The 20188-nt window shown below is 52.8% G+C and overlaps 2 protein-coding genes and 2 non-coding genes across 4 annotated transcripts in view; all 4 read right to left on the minus strand.

Moving 5' to 3' along the window:
• PLXDC1 (plexin domain containing 1) overlaps positions 1-6412 on the minus strand; it is a 66642-nt gene extending 60230 nt beyond the window's left edge. Inside the window, exon 1 of the mRNA XM_070389770.1 lies at positions 6143-6412. Within this exon, the coding sequence (XP_070245871.1) occupies positions 6143-6218 (76 nt within the window). The 5' untranslated portion in view covers positions 6219-6412. The remainder of the gene's footprint in view (positions 1-6142) is intronic.
• Positions 6413-8155: 1743 nt separating this feature from the next.
• Positions 8156-8227, minus strand: TRNAC-GCA (transfer RNA cysteine (anticodon GCA)). The gene has a single exon. It is a non-coding gene; the product is annotated as a tRNA-Cys (tRNA).
• A 662-nt stretch (positions 8228-8889) lies between these two features.
• Positions 8890-8961, minus strand: TRNAC-GCA (transfer RNA cysteine (anticodon GCA)). The gene has a single exon. It is a non-coding gene; the product is annotated as a tRNA-Cys (tRNA).
• A 611-nt stretch (positions 8962-9572) lies between these two features.
• On the minus strand, positions 9573-17365 carry ARL5C (ARF like GTPase 5C). The gene is given in 7 exon segments (XM_005897988.2): positions 9573-10594; positions 12554-12613; positions 12615-12703; positions 13254-13337; positions 14190-14337; positions 15558-15618; positions 16243-17365. Coding segments are annotated over 7 exon segments (537 nt in total). The 5' UTR covers positions 16289-17365; the 3' UTR covers positions 9573-10545.
• Positions 17366-20188: the final 2823 nt, after the last annotated feature.

Genomic DNA, 20188 nt, shown 5'->3' on the forward strand with positions numbered 1-20188 from the left:
ACTTGGGAGCCAGCAAGGACAGAGGTTGAGAAACGGCTTGGCCAGGACCAGGCCTGGGGCCAGGGCCAGGACTCTTTGCTGCGGGGCTCCGGTTTGTCATTAGACAGTTTATCCAATTAAGTCATTCTTGGCTGCCGGCGCCTGCTGGATCCTTGCCGGCCCCCTTTCACTCCCCTGCCCCTAATTGCAACCAGATGCTCTGGAGAAGATGGGGAAAGGGTGGTCTCCAGACCCCTGCCCCAAAATGCCCACTGGCTGAGACGGACCTGAACCCAGTACTGGGAAGGCAGTCTGCCTGTGGCTCAGACCCCAAGGCAGGGCTGTCTTGCCCCTCTCGGGTGGGGCCCACAGCTGCCTCTGGAGTCAGAACTATTTGTGCTGGGCTGGCCTGCCCAACTCCCTGGGTCCTCCTGCAAGCAGCCCTCAGGCCTGGGCAGGAGCCAGAACAGGAAAGGAGCTTGTGCAGAACGAGCAGAGGAGCTCAGCTGGCCCGGAAAGGGATGCTAGGGATCTGCAGGCGTCATAGTCCTGCATCCGAGACAGGAGGTGCCTGGACGGTGCGGCCCAAGGCCTGGTGAGAGGGCCCCACCAGAAGTGCGGCCAGGGACAGCACACCTGACGCCCACAGGCTGTGTGACCATGGACCCATCAGTCTACTCGTCTAAGTAGAAGTAGAAAGTGGGAATGACAAGTGTGCCTATGGCACAGGCCACCATGAGCATACAGTAAGAAGCAAAAGTAAGACTTTATAAGTAGAAAGACTCAGGGCCAGGACCAGAGACCAAGTATCCAGGAAGGAGAAGGGCCAAGGGATGGAGAAGGAGGTCACCGAGGAACCTGCCCCACCCTGACCTAACCCTGAATCTTGCCCTCCCAGCCCCCACCACAACTGTCTCCCTGACACCCTGCCCCCTCCCGGTTGACTAGGATGGGACATCACTCCCTCAGCTTGCAGAAGGAGCCAGCACAGCTGGCTTTGCACATGTGTATGTAAGGGCCTATGTGCACACACACACACTTGCCTGAAGGCCTGGGTCCTCCTCCTCCTGTGGGCTCCAACTCCCGGCTACCGCCTGCTCTGCCCTCTTCCCAGCAGCCATCCCCTGCCTCTGCATGTGAGGGGACCCGCCTATGAGTGATGGCGAGAAGCTTCCAGAGGACCGCTAGTCACGTATTCATCCATTCCGCCACCCATGACCCCAAGTAGCGAACAAGTCTAGTGTTCGCACTGGGAGGGGTAATAACAATAATAGCTCACTTCTAGAGAATGCTTACCCTGTCCTGGCACTATTCCAAGGGTTTTAAACCCACTAACTCATTTAATCCCCACAATCGCCTCATGAGAGGGGTGCTGTTGTAGATCCATTTTATAAACTGGGAAACCCAGGTTGCGTGACCAGTCCATGACAGGGTTTGCACTCAGGCACAGCACGTGCAGGCTTGCTCACACCACAGCACACCAGGTGACCCACACACCAGGCCGTTCTCTAGGGTGCAGGGCAGCCCCAGGGCAGGATGCACAGGTGCCGCTGGGCCCGAACCTGGGAGGTTCCCCGGCAGACTGCACCCCTTGGAATGCAGAGGGGCAACCCAGTGGCCGTGCCCCAACCCTCTTCGGGTGCTACTGCCCTGCTCCAGGGCAAGAAGCAATGGGCTGACTCCAGGAGGCCTGATCACACCATCCCAGCGCCTGAGCCAGGTCACCTTCATCCCACCTGTCACCCAAGCTTGCCATTCCAGCCCCACGGCCACCACTTGGTTGTGGCCACCATCACCTTTTTCCTGGTGATGACTTCAGCCTCTACCATTCATGCCCTTGGACCAGTCTCCCACACACCTGCCAAAGCATCCTGTCCAGAGGAAAAACTCCATTCCATCCCTCCTGCGCTCCCCTCTTTTGCCACGACCCTTCAGCTGACAGCCCAGCTCTCCCACTCAGCACTGGAGCCCCTTCGTGATCAGATCCCTGCTGGCTTCTTCAGTCCCCGAGTCCTTTCCAGGGCTTAGCCCCACTCTCTCTGGCCATGGGACTTCACACAGGCAGTTTTCTCAGCCTAGATCATTCTGCTCCATATATAAATGGAGCTGACGAGCTCTAGCTCATCCTTCAAGTCTCACGAGATGTCACTTCTTCCCAGCGCCTTCTCTGACACGTCTGTGCCTCACCCCAAATGCTATGTGCATAGTCCCAGCCCTGATCCTGACAAATCACTGCTATCTGGGCAACCACAAGCTCTAGGTGCTTGACACAGAGCAGATGCTGGTCAAGAACACACAGGTGATGGATGGAAGGAAGGAAAGAAGGCAGGCATGTTTAAATTCTCAGAACTCCTGAGGCCCACAGGGCTTAGAAGACCCTTCTCTTGGGGTACAGCCTCACCAGAAACCCTCCTTGTTATCACAGCAATAAAATAAAATAAAATTGTCTGTGAGCAATAAAATAAAAAAACACGAGTTTGGAATCAAATAAGCTTGAGATTGAACCTTGAATCTATCACTTACTGACTATGACATTGGACAAATTGCACAATCTCTAAGTTTCCTCCCCTAGAAAACGGAAATGATAAAGCCTACACTTGGCAAGTCATTGTGAGTCTTTAACAAAATACTGTACACAAAGCATCCAGCAGGGTCCTCCTGCCTTTCCTGGGTTTCATATGAGGACCAAGGGGTCTGGGGAAGGCTCCAGACCCTGAATTGAAATCCTGCCTCTCAGTTACAAAGCCATCAACTGCACTCTCTTCCCTCCTGCAGGCAGGCAGAGACCCACTGAGGACCCTGATCTGGGGGGCGAGAGGGAGGCATAAGGAAGGGGCAGGGAGGGATGGCCAGTGGCTCAGAAGAAAAGAGGGGAGGAGAGGAGAAAAGAAGAATTTGCCTCTCTGAGTTTCTCTAAAAGGGACAGAATGGGGTCTGTGAGCCCCTCTAATTCATTCACTCACTCAATACATGTTTATTGAGCCCCGTGTTCCAGGCGGGCTTCCCAGGTGGCATGAGTGGTAAAGAACTCGCCTGCCAATGCAGGAGACGTAAGAGACGCAAGTTCAATCCCTGTGTTGGGAAGATCCCCTGGATGAGGGCATGGCAACCCACTCCAGTATTCTTGCCTGAAGAATCCCATGGACAGAGGAGCCTGGTGGGCCATGGCCCATAGGGTCACAAAGACTCTGAAGCGACTTTGCACGCAAGCACTATGTGCCAGGCACTGTGTGAGTGCTGGGGCAAAAACAGCGAACAGGTAGACACAAGCCCTGTGCCCATGAAGATTCTAGTCGGGAAAGACACACACAAAATGAGTAATTCAGCCAGTAAGACAGTGTGAGATGGTGAGACAGACTGTGGAGGAAACAGAAGGACGAAAGGGTTGGGGTTGTTTCTGCTCTGGTCAGGGCCCTCAGGGAGCCTCTCTCAGAGGTGGCCCTTGAGCTGACTGAGACCCGGATGAAGAGAAGTCAGTTACCTGGCGATCCCAGGGGACAGCAGCCTGAGTGTTTTGGGGAACAGACCCGGGCAGAATGCGAGGTGGGGGTAGGGAGAGGCTGTTCAGTGGCCACTGGGTGGAGATTGGATTTCAGTCTCCATTTGTTTGAAGATCCCTCCCTGGTGAGCAAGGAGAAGGCTGGAAGCAGAGTCAAGGCTACAAGGGGCCCTAGAGGCAATCTGGTCCAAACCTCGTTTTATGGATGGAGAATCCAAGGGGCAGAAAAAGGATGAAGCTGCCAGGGTCACCCAGGGTTGGAGCTGGGCCTGATCTGCTAACTCCCAGGACAGGATGCCACCTCCAGTGGCCTTTTCCTTCTCTGTCTGCTGTAGGCACTTTCAGTTTCACTCAGCCCAGACCCCAGCGTGCCCCCAGCTCCCACCATGCACCCTAGTGTCTTCCTGTCTCCCCATCTGTCTATCTGCCTGTCAGCCTCTGTTGGTCTCCCTCACCACCTGACTGTATCTTTAGGTCACTCATCCATCTTTCTCCTGCTCCTGTTTGAATGATAGATGAAGTTTCAAGGCCAGTTCATCAAGAGGGAGGGGAGATCTCAGCTCCCCCCTGAGCCCCGCCCCCCTCCACCCCCCACCCACATCCCCTCTCCCAGCACAGCACAGAGGACTTGGAGCCTTGGGGCTGGATGGCAGCACCCACCACTCAGGTCCAGCTCCCAACTGCCCTCTCACCTGTCACCAGGGCTCCACCACCAATCGGAGCAGCCCTCCCCCAGAGGGTCCCACTCCCACATCTATTCTCCCTAGAAGACACCCCCTGCCTCCATACAGGGCCCTCTCAAACCCAGTCTGGTCGTGGTGAAAAAAAAGCTCGACACTGAGAGTCAGCAGCGCCCCCACTGGCTTCCTTCAGTATCACCAGTCTCGCCTGCTGCAGAGAAAGTTCATTTCTCCTGGCTGAATCTGCCAAAGCTGAGGAGACAGGGCGTCCTCAACTGAGAGATGTGATTCGAATCTCTGCCTGCCCCCTCTTTTTGGCCCCCCAGGGTATCTACTCTTCTAACCACCTCTGAAGAGGCAGCCCTCAGCCCAGCCTGGCTCTGGCCCCTGCATTGCCCATCCTTGTTTCCTTCCAATGCCCTCTTCCCCACCCCTTTCCGTGGATCTCCCATCTCAGTCAGGTTCAGCGCCATCCCTCATCAACCCAGTCATATCCAGAGTTCAGAAGATCCCATCAGGATGGGTTTGCAAAAGACCTCAAAAATTGACCTGTCCAACCCATTCCTTTTTATATTGACTTTTTTTTTTTTTTTTGCAATTACCTCATACACATCATAACAAATCTGAAAAGGAGAGAGAGTCATAAAAAAGAAAAAAAGATCTTTCATAATTCTATAATCCCACAAAGATTTTGCCCACAGCCTCACTTTATAACGGAGGAAACAGGCCCAGAGAAGGAAAGTAACTTGCTCAAGGTCACACAGCAAGCAAGATGTTGGAACTAGAAGTCAAGTCTCTGGCCACTCTCTGTGTGGTCTCTCTGAAAACTGGTGGTTTTGCATCAGCAGCCTCTTGCCACCTCAGTTTCCACTGCCCTCTGCCCACACTCTCCTTCTCAACAGAAACCCAGGCCTGTCTCAACAATATTCAGGGACCATTAAAGTCAAGAATGCCATCACTGATGCTGTGCCTGATGCCCGTAGACCCCTGAGACACAGCAGCCCAACTACCGCATCCCCCTGGACAAACCCTCCACCTGCTCCATCCCACCCTGGGGGACATCACGGAACTCTATCTTCCCACTTCTCTCTGTCAAGAGGCTTGACTGCAATTACCCACCTCCCCAACCCCAGAGAATGCCTGCATACATAAGGAAGAAAGAGGAGAATGCAAAATTACTTGCTGAAAAATGGTTCTCCTTTATAACAGGAGAGACTCAAGGTAGATCTCCGAAAGGACTTCCAGGTGGGAGAATGATTGCAGAGAACTGCTGTGGGGAAGGTAGGACACCCCACCCTCCTAATCTAGAGCCAGAACAGCTAAAGGCCAAGGGCCACCAGGGGAGTACAGCAAGAGTGACTGCAGGACCCTAGAGGCTGGGGGTGGGGAAGCAGCAAGTTGCTTCTTTCTGGGCCCCGCGCTGCTCTTCAAGTACCAAACAGAGAGGAGAGGGCGTCAGGCTCCCCCCTGCCCTTGCTGGAGCAGAGATGGTGGGTCTCCTCCATCCTCCTGGCTACTGCCACTCAGCCCCCAGACTGGGTCAGCTTGGGAGTGGGGGCAGCGGAGAGAAAAAGGAAACAAAACTGAAGCAAGACATCCCAGACTTCGCATCTCATCAGAATTCAGCCTCACCCAGTGTGGCCAGGGGTCCCTGTGACTCTCCCACCGTCCCCTTTGGGGCCAGAGCCCAATGCCTTATGGATTCCCCCTACTGGGGTCCCTCCAGTGTCCTTCCAGGAGGGAAGGAGAAATGCGGGCATCGGTGTCTGATCCTTCCACCCTCACTTACACACCCTGTGTGTTTAGGAAAGTAGGGGTCCCTGTTCACCTGCCACCGTCCACAGCGCTCCTGGCCTCCCGCGGACACGACCCCCGACGCCTCTGACATCGTCAGCCTGCCGGTACCTGTCCATGCCCACGCCCGCCCACCTGCCCCCTCGACCCACGACCCTGACCCACCCCCATCAACTCTGGCCAGTCCTACCTGCTCCGGGCTGGGGGCTCAGAGCCCGGGCAGCCTCCCTGAGCACCAGCACGAGGAGCCAGAGCTCGGCCCGCATGGTGGAGGCCAGGACCCGCCCCCGGCCCGCAGCTGTCCCGGCCCGGCTCGGGCGGCGTGGTCCCCGGGTTGGCCGGCGGAGGGGTGGGCGGCGAGCGGCAGCGGAGCGCGGGGCAGGCAAGCAGTGAGAGCGGCGGAGCGCCAGCGGGCGGCGAGCGAGCCGAGCGGCCTCCCGGAGCGGGGACCGGGGAGGGGGCGGGGCGGGGGGGGGGCGCGGCGCCTCCGGAGCTCTCCCCGAGTCTTCCCCAGCCCTCCCAGCCCTGCCCGAGCGCTCCCCGAGAGCTACCGCGGCCGCTTCCCAGGCGGGAGGAGGGGGTAGCGGGAGGAGGAGGGGGACAGGGCGGGTAACCCTCGGGCTGGGAGAACCCCCGAAGAGCATCAGCTACCCCTACACCGCACCTTAGCTCCTGCCTGCCTTCCCCTCCTCCACTCCCTGGGGGAAAGCGGTGGAGAGAAGGCTCGAAGGGCCAGATCCCAGGAAGGGACAGCGGGCGCCCCTTCCTCAGACCCTGGGCTCCTAGCATCCACCCCCGACCCATTTCCACCAGGCTTCCCGACTTTCTGGGCGATTCCACGAGTTGTGCAGGGATCTGATGCCCACCCCCACCCCAGGAGTCTCCCCTTGCAGCAGAGGCCTGGATTCCACGCCCTCTTATGGCTTCTCTCCACTTTATCCCACCCCGCAGACAGGGGGATGGAGGGGACCTGGATCATCCCTACTTTGAAATAACCTGGACTTCTTCCCATCACCAGAAAGTAACTGAGGTCACCCTCCTCTTTGGGGACCCCAGACCTCCACAGGGCCCGACCCAGTCAATCTTCAGAGGAGAGCAAGGAAACGTCTCACCCCAACTGCCACCACCTTATAAGCAGGCTCTGGGACTAGATCACTTTTTTTTTTTTTACCCTACCAGAACAGAATAAAAATACCCTCAATTTAGGAGATTTAATAGATGGCAGGGAATCAGGTCAGAACCCGGAGGTGCCTCTTCCCTCCTCGACCTACTTCGTGCGAAGGCAAGGAGATCCCGCGCTGGATGGAGGGAGAATGAGGGTGAAGGCGACACCCTGACATATACAGGCCGGGGCCCTAAAGACTAATCTTTCAGAATCCCAGTTCCTTCTTCCTCAGGACCCAGGGTCCCAGAACCGACCTCCTTTAGCCCCACATCCCCTAATCACTTACAATGGGACAAGACTAGGCCTGTCTGTAAGTTCTTCTTGTCTCATTTAAATTGCGGTTTTGCCAACTCTCAGAATCAAAAAGGCTGCTGCTTCCAGCTGCGGCTTCTTGCTGCCCTCTAGTGGCCACGTGACGAGACGCAACGCGCGTGTTTTGCGGTTTTCCTCGATTTTCCAGACGTGCCTCCGCGCTGAGCGCTGTCTCCGACTCCAGCCAGGCGGGTTCACATCTCCTTGCCCCTACCTTCCGAAAGGTCAAGGTGAGAGGACCCAGGACGGAATTTCAACTCCAGCACTGATCTTTTTGAACAGTCCCCTGTCCGGGATGCCCCGCGCACGGTCTGTTTTAAAAGGTCTCTTAATAAAGGACTCAGGTTGAAACAGCAACTTGGAAATAATTAGAAGCAAATGACATGTCAATTTTTTTTTTTATGTAAGCTTCTAGAACTTGAGTGTACATCAGAATCACCTGGAAGGCTTAGAAAACACAGATTTCTGGGAGCACCCCCCCCCCCAAGTACTATAGTTCTGAGGCCGAGAATCCATATTTCTAACACGTTCCCAGCTGGTGGTGCTGTTCTCAGTAACACATTTTGAGAACCTCTGCTCTAAATTTGTTTTGCTGTCTCACCGTTCCTCATCTTGCCCAAAATAGCAGTGGTGAAGTAATTGTCAACATAAAATAGTAGAAGTAGAAAGTTGTAAGAAAAGTGGTGACCGGGAGAATCTGAATTTGGATCCTTAAAAAGATACACAAGGGGGCACCCGGATTTGAACCGGGGACCTCTTGATCTGCAGTCAAATGCTCTACCACTGAGCTATACCCCCTCTGCTGGTTATCCGTCTGCGGATGACTTCTTAGTGCTACTCCAGCGCAGGCGCTGTGACTGGGTACAAACGGAAGTGGAATCCAGTATTTTCAAGAGACAGAGAGACTATAAATCTCGAGACACTACTTATCTGAATGCAAAGTTTGTTTCCTGAAACTCTGAACTAAAGAATTATAATGATGTAAGAAAAAGCAATTTGGGACTGCGGGAGGGGAAGTCCCTCACTTCCCCTAGATTTCTCACTTCCTGGACCTTCCTTTGGGCCTGGGTCCGCCTTTCCTGCCTTGCTAGAGCGCCCCTAGCGTTTCCCTTGGCGCCCATCTCTCTCCTACACGCTCACAAACACCTCCAGTCCTTCCTGTCCCAGCCCAAGCCCGGCCCTTAGAAACTCAGTCTGTCTTCCAACAGACTGAGATCCCGGTATACGTAGACCTGCGTGCGGGCGCTCACGCCTCCACCCTACCATCAGGAGAGCCGGCCTTTGTACAGCCCCCAAGAGGCTGAGGGCGTGGTTTGGCAGGACCTGGGGCTCCACTCTGATCGCCGGCAAAAGAGCTCCGCAATGTTGAAGGACCCTTCCTCTTTAGCCTGTAAGGGAACTTCAGTAGGAGCACTGCAGGACTAAGAAGCCGGGGAAGAAAAAAATAACCTAGGCCTTAGAGGGGGCACCCGGATTTGAACCGGGGACCTCTTGATCTGCAGTCAAATGCTCTACCACTGAGCTATACCCCCGTGGTACCGGTACCGCTTGCCAGTTAGGATGAATTTCTACGGAATAAGGGAATAATTAATTTTCACCTATTGTGTTCTTTGTAGCTAACCTAATGGAAGGCAGACGGCATCTGAATGGAGATATTTAGACTTCCTGAGTTCTTCCCCTCATCACTCTTTATGGAAACCACCGGGTTAAGAAATCCTGAGCCCACTATATCTGTGTCCAGACTCTCACAGCGTTGTGCATCTCCTGACTTTCTAAGAGAACAGACCCACTGACCTCAGGACCATCCCAGGTTTTCTGGGGGTAATAGCACTGCTCCCTGCACAGGATAGGCAGCCTGGTTTCCATCCTGTTTCCAGCTCTACTTTCTTAGTACTCCTGGGCTTTTCCAACCCCTAAAGTCCCCTACTCCCCTCCTTCCCCTAGGCCCAGGCAGAGCCCAGAGCTCTGAGTGCTGGCAAACCCGGTGTTAGTCACCTGGCAGAGGGCTATAGAGCCCAGGACCGAAGAGCCAGTCCCCATATAGACCCTAAGGCAGCCCCTTTCCACTTCATAGATGGATTTCCCCTGCCAGAGAGTCAGTTTTGAGGTGCAGCCAAAGGAGCAGGCAGAAATAAAAGATGAGCAGTTTTCAATGGCATTTATTATACCTTCATAAAATTCCTACTACGGTGTGGGAAAAAAATCACTACAAAAAGACAAGATAAACAAATGCTGTAGGAATCTGGGGTATTGGGAGGAGTGGGATTCACACTGGAAGGATACTGGGAGTGAAGGGGTAGCTTAAAGCTCAAAAGCTGTGGTCAGACCCAGCGTCTCAGAGGGAATGGGAAGGTGGGGAAGGAGTGGAACCCCCTGCAGTGTGAGGACCCGTCTCTGGCTGGAACGTCCAGTCCTCCACCCTCTCCCGTCTCAGGCTTTGGCTCTGCCCCCCTTCCCTGGTGGTTCAGAAGTTAAAGCCTCTGCCTGGAATGAGGGAGACCCAGGTCGGGAAGATCCCCTGGAGAGGGAAATGGCAATCCGCTCCAGTAGTCTTTCCTGGAGAATCCCATGGAGGGAGGAGCCTGGTAGGCTACAGTCCATGGGGTCGCAAAGAGTTGGACACGACTGAGCAACCCCTGAGCCAGCCCCTTCACCTTTCTAGCATCTCCTTTGACTGAAGCGTATGGGACAAAGATGGCTAAGGGGCCGGAAAGCTGGAGTGGGGGTTAAAGGGTTGGGGTAGAGGTCTAGGAAATAAAGGACAATTCCAGGGGTCTCTTACTCGGCCCTCCATTTTTCCTACAGAGAGGTTGAGGGCTGAGGGAGGGGGCTCCACTTCCTGATCCCCCAACACATCCAACAGCTCCCCTGGTGTCTCTAAGAAGGTGCCTGCTTCCATGGAGTGAAGGGCAGCTTTTCTGCTGTCCTGTCTGCAGCAACTCAGGGTGCTCCATCTAGCTCCTCAGTAGGGGGGTTGGGTGGACAGTGGCAATCTCACCATCCATAGATGCCCCTGGTCACTACAGCGTCATAGAAAAATAATAGTCACTTGGGTTTTCTACCCACATAGTCCATGCAAAACCCTCCAAGTTTCTGGTTGGCCTCAGGCTGGGACATCAACTGGCAGTGGCCTGAGACTGCCTCCACTGCAGCCCGGCAGGCAGCCTGGGAGAGGGAAGAACAGGGCAAAGATCAGCATATCCCATGAGGCTGATGGCCTTCCCAACCCCCAGCCCTGCCCAGAGCTGACTGCTGGAACGCCCAAATTTATATCCAGTTTTGCATTCAGTTAACAAACATAAATGAACTGTGCAATGGGTATTATGCTAGGGGTTACTGGTGAAAAAATAGACATGCCCTCTAGGGCTTGCAGTCTAGCAGAGGAGATAGATATTAAACAAATGGTCAAAAAAATAATTGTATAACTACATACTGTGATAACGTTTAGAAAGGAGATGTACAGAGACCTCTGGATGTTTGGGAGTTGGGGAGGGCTTCTTGGACAAAGAGGCCTGGAAACCCACCTTAGCAATGTCTTTGGGCAAGCCTCCAATGCCACCTTTCCACCCACTCCATCATTAGGTCAGTGCCAGGGTGGCTTCAAAGGCCTGCGAAGAGGCTCCATAAGCAAGTTCTTTCATTAGACTGTGAGCAACTCCAAGCAAGAATGGGGTCTTGGTCATGTCTGTATCACTTGGCACAGTGCATGGCACATGAGGGTTACCTAGGAAATGCTGATTGAATTGAACTGAATATGGGTTGGAGACGGGGTAGGGGGCTCCTCCTGACCCAGGAGTTAGAAGGACATGGCCAGAAATACGTGGTTCCTTGGGCTGGCCTGCCTAAAGTCTCCCCTTCTTCAACTGGGCATCGAAGCCCCAAACCCACTGTGACTCCACTTGAGAGGAAAGAGGACAGGGGATTCTCCAGGCCTGATTCAAGAACCTTTCTGTGTGACCATGACCTAGCTCCTTCACATTCTCAGATGTTTAATTAGCAGCTCTCTTCTCAGCAGCCCCTCCCTGGATACATTATCTAAAATTGCAACATTCTCCCTAACACACATCCAACTTCCCTTTCCTATTGATGTTTTCCCTTCACACATCACTTTTTAACTTACTGTACATTTTTCTTATTTTTATTGTTCAGTGTCTCTTTCTCCCCTCCTGGAAAGTAAGCTCCGCGAGGGCAGGGATTTCTATCTGTTTTGTTCACTACTTTTTCTCAGGTGCCTAGAACAGTACCTGGCACAAAGTACAGTAGTTTCTCTGTATCCATGGAGTTCCAGGGTTCCAGGACCCCTGCAGACATCAAAATTCTCAGACATTCAAGCCCCTTGTATAAAGTAGCATATATTTGCATATAACCTAGTCACTGATTTAAATCAGTACTTTAAATCAACTCTAGATTACTTATAATACCTAATATATTGTAAATGATATGTAAAAAGTGGTAAATATAATATAAATGCTGTGTAAATCATTGCTAGCACACGATAAATTCAATTTTCACTTTCTGGAATTTTCTGCCTTTTTTTTTTCTGAATATTTCCAATCTACAGTTAGTTAAATCTGAGGATGTGAAATCCATGGATATGGAGGAACAGCTGTAGGTTCCCAGTGAATGTTAATTGAATGATATCATTTATTCTCTATAGAAACACTGGGAGGAAACAGCTTTCTTTACAGATAGGGAAACTCAAGGTCAGAGTCAGTGATTTCTGCCTGGAAAGCTTGCCCCCCAGGTCTTCCCATGGTTGTCTCTTCACTCAGGTCTCAGTTCTGAAGTCACCTCCTAGTAGACATGGCCCCTGACCACCAGAGCTCTAGCAAACCCATCCTTGTTATTAAATTTCACTTTCTTCATAGCATTTCTCAGTACCGAAAATGTTTGTGTTTGGCGCGTCACCTCTCTCCCCAGTAGAACAAGCCCCTGGAGAACAGAGACACTGTCTTGCTCACTGCTTACAAACAGCATCTTAACTGTGGGTAGGTGTTCAGCTCTCCTGACCCAGATGCTAAGGGATGCTATGAGTCAGATTCTGACAGGAGAGAGACGAGAGAAGTTTCTGATGATCAGCTGGTTGGGACAGGCCCTGAAGGTCCAGGTAGGACAGCCACTAACCCTTCCCCAGTGAGGGCACAGCAGCCCTGTATGTGCCACGGGTGGTCTTTGATGGCACTAGGGTGAGGAACTGGAGATCTCCACGATGGTCATGGAGTCCTTCATGTCCTGCTTATTGGCAAAGATGAGGATGGGCGCATCGCGTAGAGCCTGTGGACAGAGGAACCCAGCCCCAGTCAGCCTGCCAGGACCCAGCCTCCCTTCCCACTGCCCCATGAGCCCTCTCAAGCTCTCCTGCTTTCCCAGCAAGACAGCCCCATGCCCAGGTGGGCAAGGATGGAGGCCCTGCCCAACAGTAACAACCACATGAAACGATACCAACAGTTCATGGAGGGCCCGCAACCAGCTCATAGAGTCCTTACAACGATCCCAGGAGGAGGGAATTGATGACCTGTCCCACTTACATTGTACTTGGGGAAATTGAGAATTAGAGAAGCGCAGTAACTCGTGTGGGGTCCCACCACAGTGAGTGACAAGTGAGGTCAGGACTGGCACTTGCAACTCTGAATTCTGTGATCAGTTGTGCTGAAGGCCTTATTGCCCTTCATCTGGATTAATCTTGCCCTGCCCAAGCTGCTAGGATAGAGGTGCTCAGAGACTGGGACATCAGTAATGATGCTCAAGAAGCTGTGTGACTAGACTGAGGTCACACAGCTAGTAGCTAGTGCCCTGGGTCCTCTCCCAACTGCAGGGAGCTTACCTCATGGGCCAGCATCTTATACAGCTCCTCTCGAGTGGTCAGCAGCCGGTCCCGGTCTGTGCTGTCAATCACAAGGATGATGAACTGGCCAGCAGAGGGAAGTTGTGAGTGATGACACACACATTCATTCATCCCATGAATGTGTCTCTTCCCACTTTACTCTGCCTTGATGTGAGCCCCACAGAAAACAAACTGTCCAGTCTCAAGACCTCACTGCCCTAGTCCCATTTGAATTCCCTTTTTATCCAGACCCAGGGTGGACAGAGCACAACTTCTGATTGTGTGCCAGAGGTTATGCCAAGTCCTGGGCGTTGTGACTCCACTTGGGTCTCGCCACAACCTTGCGGAACTGGAACTGTTACTATCCCCTTTTACGAACTAGGAGACTGAAGGTCGGTGAGGTGATGTGGCGATCCTGCCCTCAGCCATACAGCCTAAGAGTGGTAGCACTGGAGCTTGAAATCAGCTCTCACTCCAGGAATGAAACCACTGGATTCTGCTGCTGCCAGAGTGAGAAAGTAAGGCCCCCAGAGACAAAGAGCTTACCCCATCCGATGCATCAAACAGAAAGCTGCCAGCAAGCAGACAAAGCTGCCAGGAAGTATTCAAAAATTTTAACAGGCATTGTGCTGCATTAAGTATTCAACACATCTGAATTAGCTCTTGTTTAATCGTTTAATTTTCACAACTCATGAGATCATTTAAAAAAAAATTCTTTGGTCAAGTTGCACGGCATATGGGCTCTTAGTTCCCCAACCAGGGATCAAACCCATACCCCCTGCAATAGAAGCACAGAGTCTTAAACACTGGACCGCTAGGGCAGTCCCAGAGAGGTCGTTATTACAGTTTCCATCTCACAATAGGGGAATCAAGGCTCAGAGAGGTTAAGTGACTGGCTAATATCACACAGCTCCTCCAGCCCAGGCAGCCTCCTACCTCAGTGTTGGAGTAGTATGTGTTCCAGGTGGAGCTCAGAGACTCCTGTCCTCCTATGTCCCACATGAGGAAGTGGGTCTTTTGCAGAACAATCTCCTCCACGTTACTACCCATGGTGGGACGTGTATGGACCACCTCATTTGTCAGGCTAGGGAGGTAGGAGAGGGCACCAACCATTCAGCCCAGTCCACTGTTAAGTCAGGCTGAATCAAACTCAGAGCATCTCAGCCCAGGTTGACAGAGCTTCTGCTGGGGATGAGGGAATGCAGACAGGAGGGAGATCAAGTCCTGCTTGACTTGGACCCCAGAAAGGGGAGACTCATTAGAACAGTCTCCCCCAACTTTAATATGCAGCTCAGTCTTGCTAAACGGCAGATTCTGATCCAGAGGGTCTAGACTGGGGCCCAACATTTTGCATTTCTAACACTTTCAGCTGATGTCAATGCTGCCAGTGTGTGGACCACAGTTCAAGTAGCAAGGGATTGAAAAAAGGAGACAGACATAAGTGAGGGCCTTTAGAGAGGGGCTTTGTTGAAAGTGAGTTAGGAAAAAAAAAAAAAACACATGTTTTTATATGTAGGAAATACCTCTGGAAAACCTGGGACATAAAACTGGGAGTTAGGGGTGAGAGGGAACTTTACTATATATATATGCTCATGTTGTTTGAATTTCTCTTTTCTTCAGGAAAAATTATACTTTTTCAGGGAGAATTTTCCTAAGTAAATACTCAGGAAGTTCCAAACAGGAGAGATGCCATCCAGAGAGTGAATATCGGGAAATGCACACGTGCCAGGCTCTGCTAGACCAGGACCTATACAGTCCAACCAGACCCAAAGCCGGCCCTCCCTTTTGGGTCTGAAAGTGAGTGAGTGAAGTCGTTCAGTCGTGTCCGACTCTTTGCGACCCCATGAACTGTAGCTACCAGGCTCCTCCGTCCATGGGATTTTCCAGGCAAGAATACTGGAGTGGGTTGCCATTTCCTTCTCCAGTCTGAAAAGGGACTGAAAGGGGGAGGAAAAATGAAGACACAAGGCTGGGATGCCGGAGTTTGCAGAGACCTGACGCTAGGGGGAGCGAAGAAGGCGATCATCGGTCAGGTTTGGACAGCTTTAAGCTCACAACCGGCTTTGGCAGGGACCGCGGGTAGATGGCGGGGAGTAGTGGGGTTGCTCATACCGAGCAGGATTCGAATACCTGATGGAGAAACCACTGAACCGAGGGGCCCCTGTACCAGGAAGGTCACACTAGCGTTCCGCCTATCTGTTCTCCCGGCTACCAGAGACCCAGGAAAGGGCTCCGGTGATTGGTCCAAATGCCTGTCAGTCTAGTAGGAAGGCCCAGCCCCCTCAGAATCTGAGAGTCTCTTACAACTGGTAGAGAATGGTGGTCTTCCCTGCATTGTCCAGTCCCACGACGATAACCTTGTGCTCTGGAAGCATCCGGGGGAAGGGCAGGGTCAGGGCCAAACCCGATGACCAAGGGATTGTGTGTCCCACCAGCCTCCAAGGAAGGAGACATGTGTTCCCAGCAGGCTGGGGGACCTCGGCTCACGGTACTACTTCTGCTCCCGAGCCCCCTCCCCCCACAAGAAACCAACAGGACAGATTTCTTTCCCACCGGGACGGGACCCCTGAGCCACCTCGGAACAGCGGAAATGAGAGCTGAACCCCACTGTCCCCTCTCCACATTTCCAGAAAAATGGTTGTGCAAAAGGTCCGGGGAACCCAGGGCTTCTTGTTAAGAGAAGGGGTTTGAAGAAAGAGCTGAGCGTGAAGTCACGACCGTAGGAAACCGGCGACCGCGTTTAGCCCGAGGAAGGAGGCTCGCCGGGCGGGGCGCCCAAAGATGCACCGAAGCGAGCGACCGACGAGGAGTGGGCGGGAGGGGGCAGAGGAGACTTCGGAGCAGGCAGGGAGCCCCCACGCAGGATTCTTTGAGCGTGCCCCATCGCATCTTCCCAGACCACCCCACAGGTTGAGGGGGAGGAAAGGGGGCGGATAGCAGGTGGGAGCTGGGTCAAAGTGGTCACTTGGATGACTTATGTGCCTCTTACCCCGTTCCCAGAAGATGCTCATCAACTTGGCCATCAGTTGTCCCATGGCACGTCCCGAGTCAGACAGGGCTAGGACTCGGGGGGGTCTTCGGGGGCCCAGGTCGAGCCCAGATGCTTGGAGCCCCGCCCCCTGGGGAAGGCTGTCACAAACTTTGCCAATGAGGTCCCCGAAGCCCCGCGAGTCTGTCCCCTAAGGGGCCTGGGAATCCCCTGGGACTCTGGCCCCAGGAGGGCGCCATGGACCGTACAGGGACAATGAGCTACCATAGCCCTGGAGGTGCAAGGAAAACGGGGTCCAGAATTTACATCTTCCCCCTCACCCTGAGGAAACCCCTGAGTTCTCTGGGTGGACTAGTCTCCCCTGCAAATCAGGAAACCTAGCACAGGGCCCCACACTAGATGCCAGCTCTCGCTTCTCCAAGTGCCGTGTCTGGGGAACTCAAAACAAGCAAAACCCTAAGCTATCCACCTTCTGTACCTACTAGCTGTGTGATGCAGAGAGGGCTCATGGATCCTCTCTGAGCTGGGAGAATGTTCCAACCCTCAACAGGTCTCCAGCTGTGACATCAGTGTGGGCCTTTAGGCCTCCTTCGGGTGAGCTCCCTTAGGGAGGGCTTGATGTCCAGCTAGGCTCCTTGGTGATGGGCAACTTCTGCAGGCTCCTTGGTGATGGGCAACTCCTAGGAGTAAAGCAGTGCTGCTCCCATGATTTGCTGGCAAACCACCTGCTTGGACATAGTTTTCTGATTCCCAAGAGTGGGCATCTGAAGATAGGGATGGAGCAAAGAGAGAGCCTTCAGCCAAGAAGACCCTACAAAGGGGTCCAGGATCCTGAGACGCAGCGAAGGAGAGCCCGGGCCAAGAGAGAACCAGGCTGGAGGAGACAGGAAGTGGGGAACTGCTTGTTGTTGTGTGTGAATTTCCTTCTTTGCATAAACTGGGGGAAAACAGAAGACAAAAGGAGATGTGAAGAAAGCAAACCAACATCAGACGGAGGGGGCAGTTAAGAGAGACCCATCACCACACAAGAGATTCAGCTTCTTCCAGCCCACTGCCACTGCCCACCTACAGCCCATCAGTGATCCTCTCCCCAAAGAGAACAACTTTTTAACTGGTCCTCCTGCCTCCCCTTTACCTAGGGCATCTGCCTCACAGCCCTATGAATCTTTCTCAAGCACAGCTCAGAGTCTGTTACTCCACAGCTCATAAACCTTCAATGGCTCCCTGTTGCCCACTGGATTCAGATCCATCTTCCCACCTGACATTGAAGAACCCCCAAGAACAATGTCCCACCCGCCTTTGTGGGTTATCCCCCATGCTCTGCATCCACGGTTCTTGTCTACACATGCCCAACTATGATTTTGCTTCTGCGTTTCCTCCATCTGAGAGCCTTTCACCTTCTCAGAGAGGTGTGTTCCTAAATCCCTTCAAGTGCCCACTACATAAGCCACCTTCTTCCCAAGCCCTGGTCTGGTTCTCCAGTCAAATGGGGCTTCCTTTCTACACTGAGATGATAACTGACCTGTCTGCTTTCTCCAATCAACTGTGAGTCCTAGAGGGCGGGGTCATGTCTCTCTCACCTGTGTATTCCCCACCATCCACTCCCCATCAGCCCAGAGCCTGGTGCACAGTGGGGATGTGTTGCTTTTGGACTGAAGGGCTATAAGCTAAGTTACAGCCTGAGAAATGGTGTTTGGAGTATTAAAAAAGGATTAGGAATGGAAGTTGAAGAGGACTGAGGAAGGCTGGGTAGCTTGTGGACAGAAGAGGGAAAAGTTCACTAAATACAGAATTTTCATCCCACCCAGAGTGGTGCCCAGAGTTAGATGGAAGGAGAATTGACTACCAAAGCCCATCTAGGCTGATTCCATTTCAGCCCTAGTTAAAAATGGGCTGGGCTGCGCTGGGGTGGAGTAGGGTAGAGGCTCAGAAATGTGCTAGGGGAAGCAGCAATATTTAAAGCATTTTTACCATCTGTTTCCTGGAGGGGTTGGAGGGTGGGAAGAGGGAAGGAACCTCTTAGTGCACCCTGCCCCCACCATCAATTGCAGAATTGAAAGTGACTGTTTCTGCTCACTGGAGCACATTCAGTAAACAGACATGAGCTGCCTCTGCTGTGAGGCCCAGCAGTAGGATCTTCAGGGGGCACTCATTCATTTATTTGACAAATGTGAGTCAGGAATTAGAAACATGCCAAGCAGACAAAACAGGCCCTGTCCGGGTCTTATGGAGCTTGCCATCTAGTTAGGGAGACAAATATACACACCCAAAAAACAACTAAAAAAGAGAGTGGAGGGAAGGCCTGATTTAGAAGGGAGCCAAGGCACACTTGTCTGCTGATGTGATTACTGGGGCTAAGATTTTTTTCTTGAGGTTACTGAGCTGGAAACCACCCCATCTTCTGGCCTGCTCCCAGGTCCTGGTGGTCACAACTCAGCTCTCATTTTTTAGCATGAGGGAAACCTTCAACCTCTCTGACCTCAGCTCACTCTGGGGCAGAAACTACTGAAAAGACAGAAGCAGCTGGTCAAGGAGGGAGGTAGGAGGTGTCCCCAGCATCTCAGTTCCTGAGTCCCTGAGGTGGCTGCGGTAGGAGCATCAGCCTCTCTGGGCCTAGTCCGAACCGACTTCATGGTCGTTGAAATCCTCACGTGTTGACAACCACCAACATGCTTATTGTATGATGGTTGAGGGTTGGTGGTTGCCAAGAGACAAGAATCTCTCTCCCCTCATCGCTCAATATCTCCAAACCACCTAGAAACGCCCCTGCCTGCAAGTTCCGGGCGAATGCAATTTCAAGCAGAAGGCACACGGCGAGAAGACAGAAACATACTCGGACACCTGCTTCTTCCTGCCCCGCACCCCTCCCCTTGCAGAAACCAGGGCACCCTGGGCCAGGGGAATCAGCACAAGACTTGGAGGTCATGGACAGCACAGAACTTGAAATCTGAAGATCTCAGTTCAAGTCCTTGCTTGATGGCTGTGTAGCTATGGTCAAACTGCTTAACCTCACAGAGCTTTATCTGTAAACTGAAGCTAATGATCCCTGCCTTTGATTGAAAATACCAGGGTGCACTGCAGATGGAGTTCTCTGTGGAGCCCAGACGGAGCCTGTTTTCTGCTCTTTCCCTTTTGGATGTCCTCCCACAGGAGGAGCTGTCTGTGGCTCCCACTTAGGCTTGTGACCACTTTGTCCAAAACTAATGTCTGCCTCTAACCTGGTTTTTTCACTTGCTTCCTCTATGTCTGGGAAGACCATCACCCACAGTCATCCACATGCCTCCCTCTCTCTCACACAGTTCAGTTCAGTTCAGTCGCTCAGTCGTGTCCGACTTTGTGACCCCATGAATCGCAGCACACCAGGCCTCCCTGTCCATCACCAGCTCCCGGAGTTCACTCAGACTCACGTCCATCGAGTCAGTGATGCCATCCAGCCATCTCATCCTCTGTCGTCCCCTTCTCCTCCTGCCCCCAATCCCTCCCAGCATCATTGTCTTTTCCAATGAGTCAACTCTTCCCATGAGGTGGCCAAAGTACTGGAGTTTCAGTTTTAGCATCATTCCTTCCAAAGAAATCCCAGGGCTGATCTCCTTCAGAATGGACTGGTTAGATCTCCTTGCAGTCCAAGGGACTCTCAAGAGTTTTCTCCAACACCACAGTTCAAAAGCATCAATTCTTCGGCACTCAGCCTTCTTCACAGTCCAACTCTCACATCTCTCTCACTAGCCACCTCCAATTGCTCTCCAAGAACTCTCAATCCTAAACACTATTTGTCTCTTGCAGCCACCGCCTCCTTACCTGTTCCACTTCAAACCCTCATTTCTCACCTGGAGCACTGCAGCTGTTTCCCAACTAGGCTGCCTCAAATCTATGCTCCTGTGACCCCACTCTTCCCTTCACCTTGAGAGCACCCTTTGCTAGTGAAGTGTCAAGAATGTGTCATGCA

This window comes from Bos mutus, chromosome 19, assembly GCF_027580195.1.
Source record: "Bos mutus isolate GX-2022 chromosome 19, NWIPB_WYAK_1.1, whole genome shotgun sequence".
In the NCBI taxonomy this organism is placed as follows: Eukaryota; Metazoa; Chordata; class Mammalia; order Artiodactyla; family Bovidae; genus Bos; species Bos mutus.